The 18,921-nt window shown below is 46.1% G+C and overlaps 1 protein-coding gene across 1 annotated transcript in view; it reads left to right on the top strand.

Annotated features, from left to right (window-relative positions):
- The first annotated feature begins 1,638 nt into the window (after positions 1 to 1,638).
- Rubcnl (rubicon like autophagy enhancer) overlaps positions 1,639 to 18,921 on the top strand; it is a 35,153-nt gene continuing 17,870 nt past the window's right edge. Inside the window, exons 1-4 of the mRNA XM_038310359.1 lie at positions 1,639 to 1,760; positions 13,429 to 14,040; positions 17,636 to 17,718; positions 18,216 to 18,426. Of these exons, the coding sequence (XP_038166287.1) occupies positions 13,461 to 14,040; positions 17,636 to 17,718; positions 18,216 to 18,426 (874 nt within the window). The 5' untranslated portion in view covers positions 1,639 to 1,760; positions 13,429 to 13,460. The remainder of the gene's footprint in view (positions 1,761 to 13,428; positions 14,041 to 17,635; positions 17,719 to 18,215; positions 18,427 to 18,921) is intronic.

Raw genomic sequence — 18,921 nt, 5'->3', positions numbered from 1 at the left:
GCTGTGCCTCTCCTCAGGGAGACAGATGCAATGAAGCTCCAGCCCAAGATGGATGTACGCTAGAATCTTTCCTGGTAAGACACCACTCGTGGTGTTACATAGATTATTAGATATGGGTTAGTCAAGATGTGAGTAAGAGGATGAAAATAATGGGCCAGGCAGTATTTAAAAGAATACAATTTGTGTGTTGTTATTTCTGGTGTAAAGCTAACCATGCGGGAGCCGGGCGGGACGAAAAGCAGGCCTGCCCGCAGCTCCATCACTACAGTGAACCTGGCACAATTAACTTCAGGGTGGAAAGGCTTGTTTGGGCTCCAGTCGGAGGAGGTCCGTCGGCACGGGAGGAGGAGGCAAGGGCTCGTTCATGAAGGAGCGGAAAAGCCATGGAACGGGGACTGGGCTATAAACTTAAAAGTCCCATTCTTAGTTATCTACTTCCACTAGCTCAGCTCTACCTTCTAAAAGTTCCAGAGTCTTCCAAGATATCACCAGCCACCCCGGGAACAAGCTTTCAAAAAAAAGAAAGAAAAGAAGAAAGAAAGAAAGAAAGAGAGAGAGAGAGAAAGAAAGAAAGAAGAGAAAAGAAAAGAAAAAAGAAAGAAAGAGAGAATGAAAGAAAGAAAAAAGAAAAGAAAGAATCTGCGTGAGATGTCTCATTAACACCGATTTGCTCCGCAAGACATTGGCTTTTGCTAAGATTCTTTCTCTTGCCCACCCTCTGACTTCTTTCCTTTTAGATGGCTCTGATACAAGTTTCTCACATGGTTCCCTTTACTTTATTCATCTGCCTGTTTGATTCTGTAGCCATCAGATGTCGGATCTGCTCCCAGATATACCTACCTAAAAAGTCTGACGGTACTATCTAGCTGTGTGGCCTCGGAGGAGTCATTAAACAACTTTGTAAGCCACAGACCCCTTATCTTTGAAGCAGGGGCAATGATGTGTTGCAATCAGGGATGTTTTAAAGGCTGCGTAACACAATTAAAGGCAGCGGGCACAGCAACTGAGCAATGAATATTAGCGCTAACTTACACAGTTTGCTTATTGACTTTTCTTGAAATAGTCTTGCTGTGTAGCTCAGGCTGGCATCAAAGTGCTCCTCTTAGCTCCGCACTTGCTCCTCTTTCTGACTTTTCAACGTAAGTTTTCTCCGGTGGGTGTTCAGTTGACATGGAATCTTTCCAGGTCCAACCCAGTGTAACCCCCAAACAAACTAGCCACAAGGAAAGGGGAGGACAATGACTGGCAGCTAGTATTCAGCTGGTTTTGTTTTAATTGGTTTTTAACTTCCTCGGAAAAGCCAACAACTAGTTAAGTTTAAACCACTCCAAACTTGTCCCAGGCACTGGGAATATTTCAGAGATAATCGACAAATAATCCAAAATCTCATTGCATTTGTTCTGTAACCTGGAAACAATAATGAACAAAGCCAAAGAACCATCTGGAGTGATGGAGGTGGATTTTGCAGAGAAGCTGAGAAGCGAGCCTTGGGATGCTGGGACTGTCTGCAGGATTAATGGTCCCAATCCTATCCCCAGAGAGCACGCAGCTCCACCTAGAGGGGCTGAGGGTGGTTGCACGTGCAGCTGAGCAGAGGACTTAGGTTTCTATTGGTGAAAACTTTCTGTATTCGTTGGCAACTTCTGTCTGCACCATCAGAACCTCGGAGCTGTTGGCCGCACATCGACGAGGTGATCCAGACCTGCTGCTGCCACATGGCAAGGTGTTTATTAGGTGGATATAACGGCCAGGAGGCACAGGTAAGCCGCGGTCCACGCGAGGTTCGCTGACTTCAGCGCTGACACATCCGAGTTGGGGAAGCTGCTGCTCGGGAGTTGGGGGCTGGGAGCTCATTTGTACCAGTTTGGTTTCGCGCTTATTTCAGCCGGGTGTGGCGGGTCGGTGGCATCCGAGGGCAGAGTGTAGCCTCGAAGCACGGGTCCAGGGCACCCACTCGGTGGCGCGTCCCAGTGTCCCCGCGTTCCTGCGTGCAGACGCAGGCTTCGCTTTCCCGGGGCTTTTCGTTATCGTGGGCGTCACAGGCAGAGGGAAGCGAAGATGACTGGCATCCCGGCAGCGTTCCGGCTGCATCTCGGTCCTCGCTGCGTTTTCCCAAGGTTCCGCAACGCAGTGACCCCTTGAAGGCAGCCGGGAGCTGTATTGGCCTGGCTGCGGGAGGCGGGGACTATGAGGATGAGAGGGGAGTGCAGGAGGCCTCAGACATAGGGTAACCCGTGGTCCTAGAGGTAGGTGGTCAGGACAGTGTCATGGTTACTTGGGGGCTGTGGGAAGGCGTTCCTCGGGGAAGAAGAGGATTTTTTTTTTTCCCGGTGTGACTTTGCAAAATGAGTGCTCTTTTGGGAAGGGGGCCAGGGGAGGGAGGGAGCCAGGCATCATCACTGGGGGCAGTAAGGAGCATGAACCCAGGTGGTTGCCCATAGGCCCTTAAATGCCAACTGCCTTGGACTTCTCAAGATGGCAGAAAAACATTTTGCCACGTAAGCAAGCACATCCCACCTGAAGTCCATCCACCTGCCGACCTGGAATTAGGGCGATTCCAGACCGGACCACCTAGTGACACCAGATTGCCAGAGAAGTGAGAATGTGTGAGAAGAGGTATTACCCTAAATGAGAGTTTAGGCTCAGAAGAAACATGTTCTCTAGAGCTGCCCCTACCGCGCGTCCCAGTGCCGAGTGCGAAATTCTTCAGTGGCAAAGAACTTGAAGCCCATTAGCAAACTCGGGGTTCCTTAAACCAGTCTCAGGGCCAAATATTTGTCAAGGCACTTCCTTGGTGAGGCGAGAGAGCCCCGGTTCCAATTCCCAGAGAGTGGAAAGAGAAATGAGCCTCCAGGAGGGAGGTACCATCGACAGGCTTTAGGGTTGGCTTTCGCAGCGAGTAACCGGTGCTGGGCCCATAGCTCCTGCCGGGCAGCGGCCAGAAGAGGCTTTATGTAAGCTTGATCTTTTTGTAACTCCCTGTGGCAAGGGTCAAAGCATGTCTGTTTCTCCATCCCAGCAGCTCTCAGTTCCTCTTCAGCGGCCTTGCCACATGCTCCTCACAACCCAGATAATAGGAACTGCCTCTTCTCATTCAGTTCCTTGGGGTCTGTAGAGAGGCGGTGTGTGTGTGTGTGTGTGTGTGTGTGTGTGTGTGTGCGTGTGTGTGTGTAAGGAACACTGATGGAATTTGAGGATCATGGCATCTGAGGCCGTGGTTGTTTTGTTTTTTTTTTTTTTTTTTATTTAGTTTATGTTTTAGTGTTTTGTCCCCCTGTATATCTGTGCACTATGTGTGTGTGTCTGGTGCCCAAGGAGACCACAAGAAAGCCTCGGATCCCCCAACTGTGGATGGCTGTGAGTCACCATGTGGATGCTGGGACTTTAACCTGTGTCCTTTGCAAGAGCAACCAGTGCTTTTAACTACTGAGCCATCTCTCCAGCCCCCTTTGTTATTTGTTTTGTTTTTACACAGACAATTCCTGTGGGAGCCGAGGGCAATTATTCAAGTGGAAAGAACTTCATTTGCTAGTGGTCCAAGTCCCCGTTCCTCTGCATGCACACACGTGACACAATCGACAGATTTGAATAGTTTCCCTCGTCACTAATAATAGATTTCTATTCATGCACAGAGAGATTGGCGTGGTGAACTGTGTGACTATTAACGTCTACGCAGTTCTTCTTAAATACACATGCGCAGGCTTCCAGAGAGAATAAATCCCAGAGACACTGGTGCCTGTCGGTCCTATTACATCTTCTCATCATGCCTCCAAAAGATCTCTGGTCGGCCATACATTTGAGTTCAGAGGACCTGAAGGAAGACTCCGAGGGCTTCCTAGCCGTTCATCCTTAGCTGGGAATGGCTCTGTGATAGTGAGGACAATGATAGCGAACTTAACTTCTAAAGAACACGGTGTGCCCGGCTGAGTCACACAAGCTACAATTCAGTTAGTTCTCACATCCAGCTGAAGGTTGGAATGGAGCACAGAGAGCTGCGGTGCCTCGTTCAAGGTCACGGAGCTCAGAAGCGTCTTCCCACTCTGTTGTGAAATCACCTTCCTGACTGGGAGGTGTGTGCGTGCGTGCACGCATGTGTGCATGTGAGTGTGTGTATGCTCTCTGCCCCGGGTTTTATCCCATACACAGAGGTGGTCTGCGGGTTGAGAATGGAGGTTCTGGAATCCTCTTTCCAGCTGTGATTCTCCATAGAGCTATGGGATGGCTGTGTGGTCATCACTTTCGGTTCTCGGATTCATGAAATAATAATAGTATTCTTGTATTGAGTAGATGCTGTGTCCTTCATAACGGGAAGCCTGAGCTGAGAAGGAAAAAGACTTTTTGGGGGGAAAGGAGATTTCAGATGTGGGTGTTTTTGTCACCTGGCAGCTGGGTAACTGTAAATAAATCGACCATAGACCATGAAACCACATAACCAGCACGATTTACCCAGCACTTTGCTTTGAAAATCCCCCCCCCTCTCCCTCTCCCTCTGTCTCTCTCTCTCTCTCTCTCTCTCTCTCTCTCTCTCTCCCTAAAAATTGATTGCACCTTTGGCTTTACATTTATTAAAAGAGGGAAGTGTACATTAGCCCTCCAAGGTGGGTTGTGTGTCTGCGCGCGCGTGCGTGTGTTGTTGTCATTGTTGTTGTGGGTGGACGGAAGACTATGGAGGTCTGAGGTGTGAGCGGGCATTGTCCTCAGTTGATGTCAACTGATGAACATTGCAGTCAGGCTATTTTTCCTATGTTCTCCACCCCCTTTTACCTGTAACCCATTCTAGTGGGTCTGAGAACATCTGAGCTCTGAAAAATCTCTGGGGTATCCTTCTCTGCTCTTTCTTCATTTGAAAATGTAGTTTGGGGGACAGCTAAAGAAACATGAGCTGTTATTTTAAAACATATAAGTATGGCTCAATTGCCAAATGATCTGAATTGTCCTGCAACCTGCATAAACACAGGAGTTTTTTGCTGCTTGCTCTCATTTTGAAGTCTTCTGGAGCTTTAGTGTCTGAGAAGCAAGTGCACAATGCAGCACGGGTTCTAGTTGATCTTAATTAGTAAAACCCAGAGTCAGATGTAGGGGTTAAAGCTGAAGATCAGAGAAGCAGAGCAGCAAGTCACTAGAGAGACCTTTAGCCTCCACCAATGCTCAGACCGAAGAGGCGATCCTCAGACGGCCTAGACGGCACTGTGCTTCCACCAAACCTCAGATTCCAATGAGCTCTTGTCTTCTCCTCCTTAAATACCACTCTCTGCCAGGTCATATCACTCCTGTCTCCACCTCTCTAGTGCTGGGATTAAAGGTGTGGGATCCCAAGTGCTGGGATCACTTTTGTGTGAGTTCTATTTCTCGTTTTTGGACAGACTCAATCTCATGAATCACAGGGTTGCCTCAAGGCCTGGGATTAAAGGAGTGTGCCATCACTCCCTGGTCTCTAATGGCTTAGCTCTGCACTCTGATGTTCAGGCAGGATTTATTTATTAAAACACAAACAAAATATCACTACAGCACACCATCATCACGGGGCCGTGACAACACGTGATGAGTACAGTTCTTCAGGAGGAAGTGTTTGGGTCTTGAGGTTTAAACTTTTTCCCTTCACCTGTGGGCCTGAGAAAATAAGGGCTAAATTGGTTTGGCCTGGGTCTCTGGGGTCTACCATTTGAAAACGCTTTTCAGACTCTGTGTGCCTTCCCTAAGAGGTAGCCCCGTTAACATCTTCTCGTGGACTCTGAGGATAAAGAGGTGGGTTTCTGTTCTTTCCTTCCTCCTTCTCTTTTCCCTCTTCTTCTTTCCTTTCGGAACCCAAGTTATTTTTATGTCAAGTGTCTGCATTTCTGGACCATCTTCCCTCATTTAAGGACTTCCAGGTTTGCTTCCATACCGAGTATTTCTTAGTCATCCTGAGTTTTTAATAGTTTTCATCCTGTTCTCATCCCCTGGCCTCTTTGCTGCTATTTGGAAAGCAGGAGAGTTTATGCTTACCTGAAATATCTTGAAAGAGTGTGCCCTAAAGTATAAGTGTGTGTGTATGTGTGTGTGTGTGTGTGTGTGTGTGTGTGTGATTTAGAACAATTCAAGTCACAAACTGAATGCCGTACTATGACCGGACAAGGAGGACGATGTCAGAGGAAAACGGCTATGGAGAAACAGTGGGTGGGAAATGGGGACAGCACACACCTAGGTGGTGAAAACGTGATGGTAGCATTTCCATAAAGACCCAGATACCAAAGTCGTAAAGGTGTGGAGTGTTTTACGAAGGATAGAGGTGTCATAGAGGTCATAGCATATAGATGTAGCAAATTGAGTCTCTTTTTCAAATCTCTTTACTTATAAGATTTTCTGATGGAAAATTTCCACTTGCAAGTAGAAAGGATAGTGTAATGAATAGTGCTCTCTTCTCACAATTCCAGCAGTTATCGGTGTGTCTAATAACGCCCGTCTTCCACATCCATCCCTTCTGGCAGCATTTTAAAGCAACGCAAGAAATCCTGCTCTTTCTATGTCTTTCTGTATGTGCTTCTAAAAGATGGGCACCCAACCATACACACCACAGTGCTTCACATTTGGGCCTTGTTTCCTGGCTGTTAACCGGGTCACAGACTTGGCCCCTGTGCTGTTTGAAAGTCAGGGTACATGTCTGAGCATGTGGCGTACTCAAGAGATAGGTATGATAGCTCTCCAGAAGCCATCTAGAATGGTGTGTTCTTCGCCATCCCTCCCTCCCCCCCTCTCCCCTCTCTCTCCTAAATAGTGCTGTTGTGGTGAGTTCACTTTTACTTCCCCTCCCTCTGCATGCTATTTTAGGCTCATCTCTTCATCATCTCTTAACTCTCCTTCTCTCTCCTGCTTTCTTCTACCATTTCCGTACCTCCGCAGCCTTGCGGTTGGCCTTCCTCTGATGACCCCGCTTTGATTCACCAGCCCCCTAGATCTTCCTAGGTCTTCTTTAAGGGAGAGGGACACTTCTTCCTGTTCCAATACAAAAATAGCATTGCTGAGATCAATATAAAACTCAGATGCCATATGACTCTTGTTTCTCATAGAAGTCAATGAACGTTAGTGGGTGCCATTGCTGTGGTTGCTTTTCCTACCTCAGAAGTAAGCCTGCTTCTCTTTAGCCAACCGCTTTCCCCTCTCCTCCATTCTAAGAGCTGCCAATCTGCTCCGTCTGTGCAGAGTCACCTGCTCTGGTCGTCTGACATCAATACTTAGGAAAGGGAAATGTCTTTCGTGTCTGACTTCGTTTACTTGGCTCACTCCCAGCAGCATTCATTTTTAATCATGACTAAGCACTATTATTTCACATTTTTAATCATGACTAAGCACTATTAATTTCACAGCATGCTTGCCGGACCCTTTGTTCATGTAGTATTGGTTGGTAGACATTTGCAGTGTTTCCTCTTTTCTGTCTGTGATGAGCAAGTGCTGCTCTCACATTCAAGTATGCGGCTTGTTGAACATCCTTTTCCATTTGTGTTTTTTTTTTTTTGTGAGTCTGCAGAAGCGTTCCTAGATCAGATGGTCAGTTTGTGTTAACCCTGGGGATGCGCCAGACATTTTCCACCATGGCAACTCGTTTTATCTTGCTCATGTGTGGAAATCTAGGCATCTTTCAAGGACGAGTACCAAGTCAAATGTTTCGGGGTTAACAGGTGTCTTTCAGTGTTTTAGTTAGTCTTTAATTATGTTCGTGTATATTTCTGCTTTCACATTTGTTGGTTTGTTTGCTTGCTTGCTTTGTTTTTTGAGACAGAATCTTGCTCCTCCTGCCTCTTGAATGCTGGAGTTACAGGTGGTTTACTATTGTTCTCCATCTGTAACATTATAAATGGACAATTACTTGAGCAATTTTTAAGGTACAAGAAAGCAAAAATAATGTTGTTTTTTAATTATAATTATACACGTGCTTTATAATTATACAGAATATTAAAGTAGAGAATGTATGGGGCATATAAATGACAATCTCTTCTTTTTGGGGGAAGGAGAAAGAACCATGTCCTGGTGTGTTTGCTAGGCAAGTGCTATACCACCGAGCCACACCCACAGACCCTTTAACTTTTATTTTGAGACAGAATCTTGACACATTGCCCAATCTGTTCATCAGCTTAGAATCACCAGCCTCTTGAGTAGCTGGGATTACAAGCATCTACCACCAAGTCCAGGGAGCATTCCAGTTCTTAATCTTCCTTTTCTTGCTGCTGTTTGAGAAAGCATCCCACTGTGTAGCCCACCCTGGCCTTGAGCTCTTTAGTAGCTCAACTGATCCTGTAATTCAAGATCCTCCTGCCTTAGCCTCCCAAGTGCTGAAATCCTAGGCACGAGCCACCACTCTCAGCTTCTTAATTCTGCCCTTGGAAATAAATCTGATAGGAAAGTCTTCAAGATCACATTACCAAGGAAACTGCTGGTGTAGGCCATATGACTCCTCACGGAAGGACTTTTGGCTCAGGCGTCAGACTTCCATTTTGTTCTACTGCTGATTGCCAAAGTAAAGCTTGGGGCAAGTCCCCTCATGGTCCCGTCTCATTTCTCAAATTGATACATTAGCACCTGAGCTCATGTGAGTGTTCACCGAGAAAGCTAAGAGTGGGAAGTGGGAAGCATGTAACAGCCGTAGGAAGTTGGTCACTTGTGAATCTGAGGCAACTCTGTGGTTCTTCAGGTGAGCATCCGGTGTTCTCTGATCCTTGCCTTAGGGCTGTCCCCTCATCGTGCCACCACATATATTACTTTCAATGGCTCTCTGTCCTTCTTCCTTGTGCCTTGTGCCTTCCTTGTGCTGACAGCAAGCCTATAGAGCTACTAGCAAATCTCTTTTTACCAGAGATTTGACCAGAGAGAAAAAGAGGACCAGAGAGGAAGCAGTGCCTGTGACGTCACCCAGCAGCCACTGCAATAAGACACTGTGTCCTTCTTGCTGACCTTCTTATAAGATAATGTTCACCTGTTACAGTAAAGCTTTGACCTTTAAAAAAAACAATCTCTGTTTGCTCTGATTCTAGATGTTGTCTAGAAGCTTGGAGCTGTGTTGCTGGGCATATTAACGTTTTCAGTTTGACATGATAGATTCAGAGTCTGTCAGCTTACTTGGGGATGTGAATCTTTGTTTGAAGTCAGTGTCTGAAGGGAAGTAGGCCCAGAGAGAGACTGAAGAGAGTATAGGGAAATATTCATGAATTTGATCACATGCTATGGTTGAAGAATTACTCATTTTCGGCCACATTTGCTTACTGGGTGTGTTTAGTAACACACCAGGAAATGTGTCATAATGAATTTTCTTTGTGGGGATGTGGAGAAAGGGGGCCTGGTGTGCTATTGGTAGTAACAACACTGCCATTATGGGAACACTACGGAGGGCCAGCCAATGCTGTAAATGGAACTACCAAAGGGTGTAACAGTCTCACTTCTGGATAAATGTCCAAAAGAAGTGAACTCATCATGCCAGAGATATCCACAGTCTCTGTTCTTTATAGCCAACATATGTAATGTAAGCAACTTAAATATCCATCAGCAGAAGAATACATTTAAAAATTTTAAAAATGTAGTGTATACACACAACAGAATACTAGTCAACCTATCTTAAATGATCCAGTCAGGAAAATCCATCATGGGTATGCTTGGGTTTTAATCAATTCCCGATGTCGTCAAGTTGACAACCAAGGTTAGCCATTACACCCCCCAAGTTGCTTTTATTCATGACGTTTGTCACAGAGGTAGAAAACAAACTGGGGGCCAGAGCCCTAGGGAATCATGGGGCCATTTTGAAATGGGACTCAAAGTAAGATTGGAGCTAGTAAGAGAAACAGACAAGCAGAGGGAGTCAGCAAATTATATTATGAACGAAGTTGCTCACTGATATATATTCCATAGTACTGAAAAGCTGGAAATAAATATGTATGTCGGGTCTGGCTATGTAAACTGTAGCACATGTACACCGGGGAAAGTGGTAGGAAGTTAAGACAAGGGGCTGGAGAGATGGCTGCTCTAGCAGAAGGCAGGGGTTCAGTTCCCAGCTCCCATATAGTGGCTCTCAGCTGGTTGTAATCCTGTTCCAGGGAATCTGATGTCCTCTTCTGACCGCCATAGGGATCAGGCACATACATGGTGAACATATATACATGGAGACAAAACATTCATTCGATATAAATAAAGAAATAAAACAAAAAAGAAGTTAAAATGTGTGTGAAGTAACCTTTAAGTTGCATTGTTGAACAAGAATATAAATTACGGGACGTGTCCACTATGAAACCGTGAAGCTTTGAATGAGAACGGCCCCCATAGGCTCATACCTTTGAATGCTTGGTCCCCAGTTGGTGAACTGTTTGGGAAAGACTAGGAGGTGTGGCCTTATTGGAGGATATGTATCACTGGGCATGGGCTTTGAGTTTTAAAACCCCACACACCAGGCCCAATCTCAGCCCCCACCCACTGCTACTGTTTTTTGAATCAGAATGTAGAGCCCTCAGCTCCAGCTCCAGCACCATGTCTGTCTGCTCCCTGCCATGGTGACCACGAACTAACCCTCTGGAGCTATAAAAAGACCCCAGTTAAATGCTTTCTTTGATAAGAGTTGCCTTGGTCACAGTGCTTCTTTACAACAATGGAACAGTAACTAAGAAGAGCCAATGTGTGTGCTTGAACAAGAAGACAAAACAAATCTTGGGATCTGACATAGGTGGGTCATTCGTTGTAAAGGACGTGGGAGGGGTGGAATAGCCAGCAGTTATCTGTGGGACTGAAGAAGGGTTTTTGGAGCGTTGAGTGATGGGAACTCTTCACTTCTTGTTCTGAGGCTCTGTGTTTAGGGCCTTTATAGAAACCTATTTTTTTTGTAAATAAAATCCAAAGTAATTATTCCATCCCTTCCATGCCCTTTGCAACACATCATACACACATACACAGAGTGTATCCTTCATCTGCATTTCTCCAAAACATGTAACCTAGAATACAGGGCCTTCAAATCAAGGAAATCTAAAGACTCTTAAGAACAATTTTTATATGTAGTTTCTTTTGGTGTATTTGAAGTTGTATCTTATCAATGTCCACTGGGAGTGAGAAAAATTCTATATCTTTAGGAGGCTTGTGTTCATTTCTATTCTTGTTAAAAATAATTACATCCCAATAACTGAACAACCATATCTACCAAAGAAGGTATTTATCTCTTGACTTTATTTCCAAATTGTTGGTTATGTTCATCTACTCCATAAGCATTTATTAAGCTCTTACGTGCAGCTGAAGACACGGGGGACATGATGTGGCAGAGAACAGACAAAACTCTGCTGTCATGGAGCTTACAGTTGGGGGCAGAGGAAGACTCAGAGGGAAGGAGTGGAAAAGAATCAGGAAGTGACGTTTCTGTGACAACATTTGAACAGAGTGGCAGACTAGGAGGTGAGCAGGGAACGACCTTCAGTTAGGAAAGATTTCCTTGAGGAAGTAATTCAAAACTAAGGCATGACGAGAGAGGACCAGGCTGTGCTCACTTGAGGGAAGAGCACTTCAAGCAGAAGGTGAACTGCACCCTTGGGGTGCTGAGAATTGAGCGCCCGAGAGCTTGTTGTGTTGTTGGGGCTGACAAAGGCTGAGAAAAGATACATGAGTGGTCTTCAGGGTCAGGGCAAGCCTTAAAGACAAGGTAAGAACTGTGGATTTTATTCTTGATTTGATGGGAATCCTTTGGGGTTTGATTGGGAGAATGAGATGCAGTTTGGGTTTATAAAGGGTTTCTCTGAATGCCTGAGGTTGTGGTTGGGGAAGGGCAGAAGGAGGGAAGCTGCTCTCCACTGTGAAGTCCTAGGTGGGTGTCCAAGTGGGAGAAGACAGTGGCTTAGATGGACACGCCAGCTCTAAACTTGTTCAGAGATTAAAGACAGAGAGCTGGGAATGCATGGGGTCACACATGGCTCCTAAATCGTAGACTCGGGGGACTGAGAAATTTACTTCCTGGGATGGGGAAAGAAAGAGAGGAGCAGTTTTGGAAGAGGGGGCTTTAGAGTCTGATTTAGGTGTATTAAGTTGAGGGTCAGTGGGAAAAGGTTAAGCAGGTAATATGATAACTTGCCTGGAGCGGAGGGGACGTTGGATAGAAATCCGCACGTGCACCTCAGCTCCACATGGCGTGATGATGGTTAACACTCTGGAGTCGACTCTAAATTTTCATATTCAGTTACACTTGTATGTGATAGTCTTGCCTGTTGACTGGATCAAGTAGAATAAACCTCCAGCATGTCTGTGATAGTCTTCAGAGAGGATTCAACCGAAAGGGTTCTGACCTAATCCGTGGACTAACCCACCGAGGGATTAAAAAATTGAATAGACTATGGGAAGGTGGGGCTGGTTGGAAGAAGCAAGACATCGAAGGCGTGCTGAGAAGGGCATGTCTTATTCAGGCCCCTTCTAGCTTCTGACTTTGCCACACACTCCCACAGCCATGACACACTGGGTCACTACACCCAGTAACATGGGTTATGTGACCAAGGACTGAACCCGCTGAAGACACAAGCGCAGTCAGTCCTTAAGATGCTTTTCTCTCTGGTGTTTTGGACACAAAGACATAGAGACTCATGTGTGGTGGTACTCTTCATTTGGGCTGGACTTGCCCAGATGGACTGCGTCTTGTGAAGGCTGACTTGGTTGGACCACCTTGCTCTCAAAGACGGACAGGAGGCCGGGTGGTGGTGGCGCACGCCTTTAATCCCAGCACTCGGGAGGCAGAGGCAGGCGGATCTCTGAGTTCGAGGCCAGCCTGGTCTACAAGAGCTAGTTCCAGGACAGGCTCTAGAAACTACAGGGAAACCCTGTCTCGAAAAACCAAAAAAAAAAAAAAAGACGGACAGGAAAAAGAAATGTTTGCTGAAATCGCCGAAGTGCTTCTCACTGTGCAGACCAACATTTTAGCCATCATCACCCTCACTACGGCCAAAGCAGACAGACCATTTTAAAGATGGAGTCTAGAGCCACAGCATGATTTAAAACTATTAGAAACTCATATTGAATTCCTATAGATGTCGCGAATATTCAAGCTGATGCAAACCACACGGCACCAGGGTCTTAGGGGTTGTCTTCCTGACTTTGGTCTAAGGCTAGAAGGAACTCCAAATAATGTGCTATAAAAGTGTCTTGACTTTTACACGGCACTCCCATTTTTGATTTGACAGGTGATTTTTATCATCATACCTTTGGTATGTTGCTGTTTTGCATTATTAGTTGATCTTTGTGGCTTCTTCAATTAAGCCCACACTGGCAAAAATGTTTCTTATCTCTACATTAAATCTTCTGATTTAGTCATTTAATGTTGACTTGAACATACAAGAAGTTAATGCGAGGTATAAAGGAATTATTTGTTTTTTTGCTTACTGACAATAATATATAACCAAAAATATGACTGGACTCTTATTTATCTAGGATGATTCTTGCTCATTGCAGATAAACTCTTCAGACCCCCAGCTGGCCATGTGATGAGTTCAAGGACCATGCCTGGTGGTACAGCAGCCACTGGAGAGCTATGTTTCGAGCACGCTCCCTCCACACCGGGAAGGATGGTGTCCCAATCCACAGACCGGCAAGATTGTCCTATGGACCCCTGGGAAGGGATCAGCGGTGCCTGTGAGGATGCTGATGGTTCACCCCAGCTCCTGGACACTGACCACCCTCTTTGCCAGCTAGACGTGAGGCTCCTGCGACATAAAGCCTGCTGGATCAACCCCCTGTGTGTGGAGCAGCCGCTACAAGACTTATTCCCCCAGAGACCAACAGTGCAGAGCAGTGGGAAACACTTGGTGGTGGACACTCCCTCTCCTGTGGGCCTTCCACTGTTGTCCCACCCGGACTCCCTAGCTGAGACACCCCTGTCTGAGAATACTGCCAATGGCCTTGGGGGAAAGAATGGTGACTATTCCCTGGCTACGGAAGAGCAAGAGGTTCATCCTCAGCGCAGATCTCTGCTCAAAAACCTCAAGACTGTGGCCACTTCCCCACGCCCTAAGGAAAACAGTGCCCGTTTTGAGTCTCCTCCTTTGACAGCTTCTGCAGATGACGGTAACTCTATCTGGTGACTTCCTTTATTCTTCTCCATCCATGTGTTTGTCTGGGCTTGGCTCAAAAGTCTGCCTATTGTCTTGCAGTGAAAAATGACGTTCATGGCCTTCTACTTTGACCAGAAGCCAATGCGTGAGCTCCTTTAATGTCACCACAGCCCATATTCTGTAATGGTCACAACAGGTGGATCAGATATCATCTCCTCCTTCCACTGAGAGAAAAGGTCATCAATTTAGCTCAGTATAGTTCAAGTGCTGGGCCGGGACTTTAGAAGGGAGGGTCAGCGGTGAAGCGGGTATCATTCCTAGCTGGCAGATGTGAAAACACTCAAGGCTTTGTTTGCAGGGAGAACATTAGAAACACTCAACCCGCTGTGGGTGGGGAAGTCAGATGATGGACGTGCCTCACCTGTGCTAGTTCCAGCACAGACAGCTGAGAAAATAGCAGGTTTGAAAACAGTAGCCATAATACTCGCCGGAAAGGCTATCTGAAGCCTCTTGGTGTGAAAACAAGGGCTCCCTTTCTGTGAAGCAGTGCACAGACTCTGAAAATAGAAAGCTGAATGAATTAGTCCAACCAAAGCCCCACGCAAGGTTCAACTAGTTGTCTTTATTTTATGTCGAAGGATTCATTACCTTATATCCACACTGTGAGTTTAGAGCCCTGCTTCAAACAGTCTGGGAAGCATTCTGTTGTCGTTGTTGTTTGTTGCAAAATAATTTTCAAAGCTGTCACCTGCCTGTTCTCAGCCTGTGTGTGCATTTATCTTATTGTCTTTCAGAGGCTAATGTTGAGGCCACCACATTTGAGCGAAATGCCTCTCAAAAGAGGCCTCTTCTTACTTTTTTTCCTTCTTTCTTTCTTTCTTTCTTTCTTTCTTTCTTTCTTTCTTTCTTTCTTTCTTTATTTCTTTTTCTTCCTTCCTTCCTTTCTTTCTTTCTTTCTTTCTTTCTGTCTGTCTGTCTGTCTGTCTGTCTTTCTTTCTTTCCTTCTGTCTGTCTCTCTTTCTGTCTGTCTTTCTTTCCTTCTGTCTGTCTTTCTTTCCTTCTTTCTTTCCTTCTGTCTGTCTCTCTTTCTGTCTGTCTTTCTTTCTTTCCTTCTGTCTGTCTTTCTACCTTCCTTCTTTCTTCCTTCCTTCCTTTCTTTCTTTCTTTCTTTCTTTCTTTCTTTCTTTCTTTCTTTCTTTCTTTCTTTCTTTCTTTCTTTCTTCCTTTTGTTCACCCAGGTGGTTAGTTCTCAGGATCAAGAGCAGCTTGCTTGCGGATTTAGAGGTTGCTAAGTGAGAGACAGTTTGCTGTTAGATTGCCTCCTGGAGGAAGTCTTTCCCCACATAAACCATCATGGTAACAAGTTAAAGCAGCCACTGACTGACGATGGCCTCTGAGGCCCAAACCCACTTGTCATAGCCTTGTACAAGCAGTTCTTCAACTTGGCATTAGTTTTGTGTCTTTGTCTTTCTCCTGGATAAAACAATGGGACAAAATGAACCCCAAAGCAAAGACAAGTACTGCGGTCACTGTTGTCCAAAGGCAGGGTTTCCCAGCAATCCTATAAGTACCTATTCAGTATTTTGAGGTGTTCTATTTGTTTTGTTTCAGAGATGAGCTCTCACTCTGTAGTCCAGGCTGGTCTTAGACTCATAGCAATCCTCTCACTTCCGCTTCCTGAGATGATAGGCGTGAGTCATCATACCCGACAAGACCGTCTTGAGCTTGGCAAAGAGATTCCTTCTGTGCCGTTAAGAAACAGAAGCCCAGAAGTGACCGGGTTCTCTCTTCCTTTAGTGTGGAGCAGCAGAAAGAAGGAACATTGGCCACTAAGACACGGGCTTTCCTCGGACCCCCATGCCTCTAACGGCAGCATTTCCTGAGACTGTAGAAGCAATCCTCCTGGGTCCTATTGGTTAAACGGGACCTACATGTTTACAAAATACCTTTGCTTTCTCTATCTCCTTATGTGCAACAGGTAATAATCCCAACTCAAGGCACGAGAGAATCTGTGACCAAGGCATAATGAAGCTGGGCACCATTCTGCAGGGTCTTGCTTTTTCCTCTACCCTCAGGTCTGCGCCTCTGACGAAGGGGCCCAAACCTGCCAGCTTCCTGTGTTTGCTTTAAAAAAGACAAACCAGCAATTTAGTTTCTTTCATCAGTAGTGGCCTTATGGTTACAGTGGCAGAGATGGTGAATGGTCTTCACTTCCTACCCCCAAAATGTTTACCAACCGCAGCCAAGAAATCCTCCGTTTTCCATGTCCAACCCACTTTGGTCAACATGAGGCGTCAGGGTGACACTGGCAGCGTTTGTTGGCAGCAGAGAACCCACAGCCCCCAGAGCGTTGGCAGGATCTTATTTTAATTTAGCAGGTCAGGAAACCTCAGCTCCTCCGGCTGTCATGAAATTTCACTTCCTTCCAAGGCTGCAGTTAGCAGCCCTGCAATAGGAAGCCCTCTCTTCGGTGCCCATTGCCAGGAAGGAGTAGGGGGGGACGCAAGAATGGATGACACAGTGTCACAAACACTGGGCTTGACTGGGGACTCTTTGTTTTCAGATGACTTGTGTGTGTAACAGGAAGTCTGGGGCCAATTGCCACGAGCTGGGGAAGAGATCCTGTAATTCTTAAGGCCGCCTTTCCGTCTCTCGTGGGTATTTCCCGTGACCTGCTCATCTTCCCACCATCTTTGCTCCACTGGGTCCCTCCATTCCCGTGGTTTCCCGCGGATACTTCTCAGTCACTCCATTCGTTTTCTGTAGAAATAATTGACAGCCAGGCTGTGTCTATAGGCCCTGTCATCAGAAGTCTCTTCCTTCCTCTTCCATCCCCCACATCTTTCTAGAACTGTACCTTTCCCTCCCTCTTAATGGTGGTGAAGACTTGCACCTACAATTGGTTTTGTTTAGATAATCTTTCAATTTGTTCTCCCCATTTTTCTCTGTCTTTGTATGCATGTGTGCGTGCGGGTGTGTGTGTGTGTGTGTGTGTGTGTGTGTGTGTGTGTGTTTTCTTTTGTGCTGTGTGTTCACCTGCATGCATGCACACATGGAGTCCAGAAGTCAATGTCGGGCGGCTACTATCATTCTCCATCCACCCTTCTTTTGGAGACAGAGTCTCTCACTGAGCCGGCAGCTCACTAATTTGTCTAAACTACCAAGTCCAGGGACACTTCTGTCCCCGCTTCTCCAGCACTGAGATTACAAGTGCTGTGCCCAATACAACAGGAGACTGAACTCGGGTCCCAAACTCAGGTCCTGGAACTTGCATAGCAAGCACTTTCTTGACCAAGCCATGTCCCCAGGCCCCCTTTCTCCATTTTATTGTTATTTTTTATAGTTCTTTTTAAAGATTTATTTATTTATTATGTATACAGTGTATATACAGTGTTCTGTCTGCATGTACACCTGCAGGCTGGAAGAGGGCACCAGATCTCATTACAGATGGTTGTGAGCCACTATGTTATTGCCGGGAATTGAACTCAGGACCTCTGGAAGAGCAGCCAGTGCTCTTAACCGCTGAGCTACACCAGCAGTGCCTTATTTATGCCCATTCAGGATAATGCACACCCTTTCTCCATTTTAATGCCTAGCTGTATTGGCAGGTGCTGCTCGGAGCAGCAGAAGAAACCATTCTTGGAATTTCTTCCCGCTAGAGACATTTGTGCTGCCCATTGATGTGGAAAAGGTGAGTGGATCTTCTCAACCACTGAGAGTCTTAGTCCTTTGGCAGCGTCTCTCAGATGTGAGTGTGGAAACCACCCTGGCGAGGCACAGCCAAAGGGTTCTGCTCAGTGTTTGATGGAGGCTGCCGGGGGAAGTTTCCAGACACCTGTGCTCAGTTGTCCATGACTGATGAACTATGCCAGGTGTTGCGCCCCATGTACTGAGAGTGTCCTATCATAAGAAAGTCAACTTGGTGGCTGGGGTTGGGACTCAGTAGGAGAGTGCTTGCCTAGCGTATGTGATGTTAAGTTCATTCTCCAGTCCTGAAAAGGAATTAATTCAGTTTGGTATATCTGTGTCTCTGAATGTGGGTTATGTCATAACTTAGTTAAATCAACAGCTATGTGTATCTGCATTCAGGTCACTTAAGTGGCACTTCTCCAGTTTTGAAATCTGATCCATACTCTGAAGCAAAGTTGATCGTGCTCCTGTTTGAACTGACCATGTCTTTTCCTGTAGGAAAATGTCCACTTCTATGCGGCAGATATGATTATCTCAGCATTGGAGACTATGAAATGCAACCTCATGAGTCAACAGCTGCCAGAGATCTGGGGCACAGAGGAGGCCAGCGGGTCTCATGGGGACGATCAGACCGAGGCTGAAGTGGCCTTTTACACCTCTGCAAGGCCGGAGCCAGGGTCCTCCACTTCCTCAGATAGTGGCTATGAAGGCAAGTTGGACAAACGCTTGAATGCTGAGGGTTGTGATCTCCACGCACGCTGTCTGTTCTCTGTCCAGTCCAGAAGGAGGGACATATTTCAGTCCTTTGAAAATATGACCAATCCATGGCCCATTGGCCACATACACACTAGGTTAGCCATGAATGTGGCAATTCAAAATCTGAAACTAACTTAAAATGTTTTGAGGTGTGTGCGTGTGTGTGTGTGTGCATGTGTGTGCGTGTGTGTGTGTGTGCATGTGTGTGCGTGTGTGTGTGTGTGCGTGTGTATGTGATGTGTTATTTTTAGTGACTCAATTTTGAGGGCCTTTGATGTATGCACTTTGTTGGTGATAAAGCCGCTTTGCACATGTGGATGATTTCCACCAAGGCTGCTGTCTTGCCTTATGGTTGGTGCTCATGCTCCATCTTTTGGCCAATACTGCATTTCTTGTTTGGTTTTTCCTTGGATTTCATTCTTCCTTTTCATGGTGGCTGCTGTCTTCC

This window comes from Arvicola amphibius, chromosome 13 (assembly GCF_903992535.2).
Source record: "Arvicola amphibius chromosome 13, mArvAmp1.2, whole genome shotgun sequence".
NCBI lineage: Eukaryota > Metazoa > Chordata > Mammalia > Rodentia > Cricetidae > Arvicola > Arvicola amphibius.
Note: the sequence above shows the minus strand (reverse complement) of the source record. Positions and strands in the feature narration are given on the sequence as shown.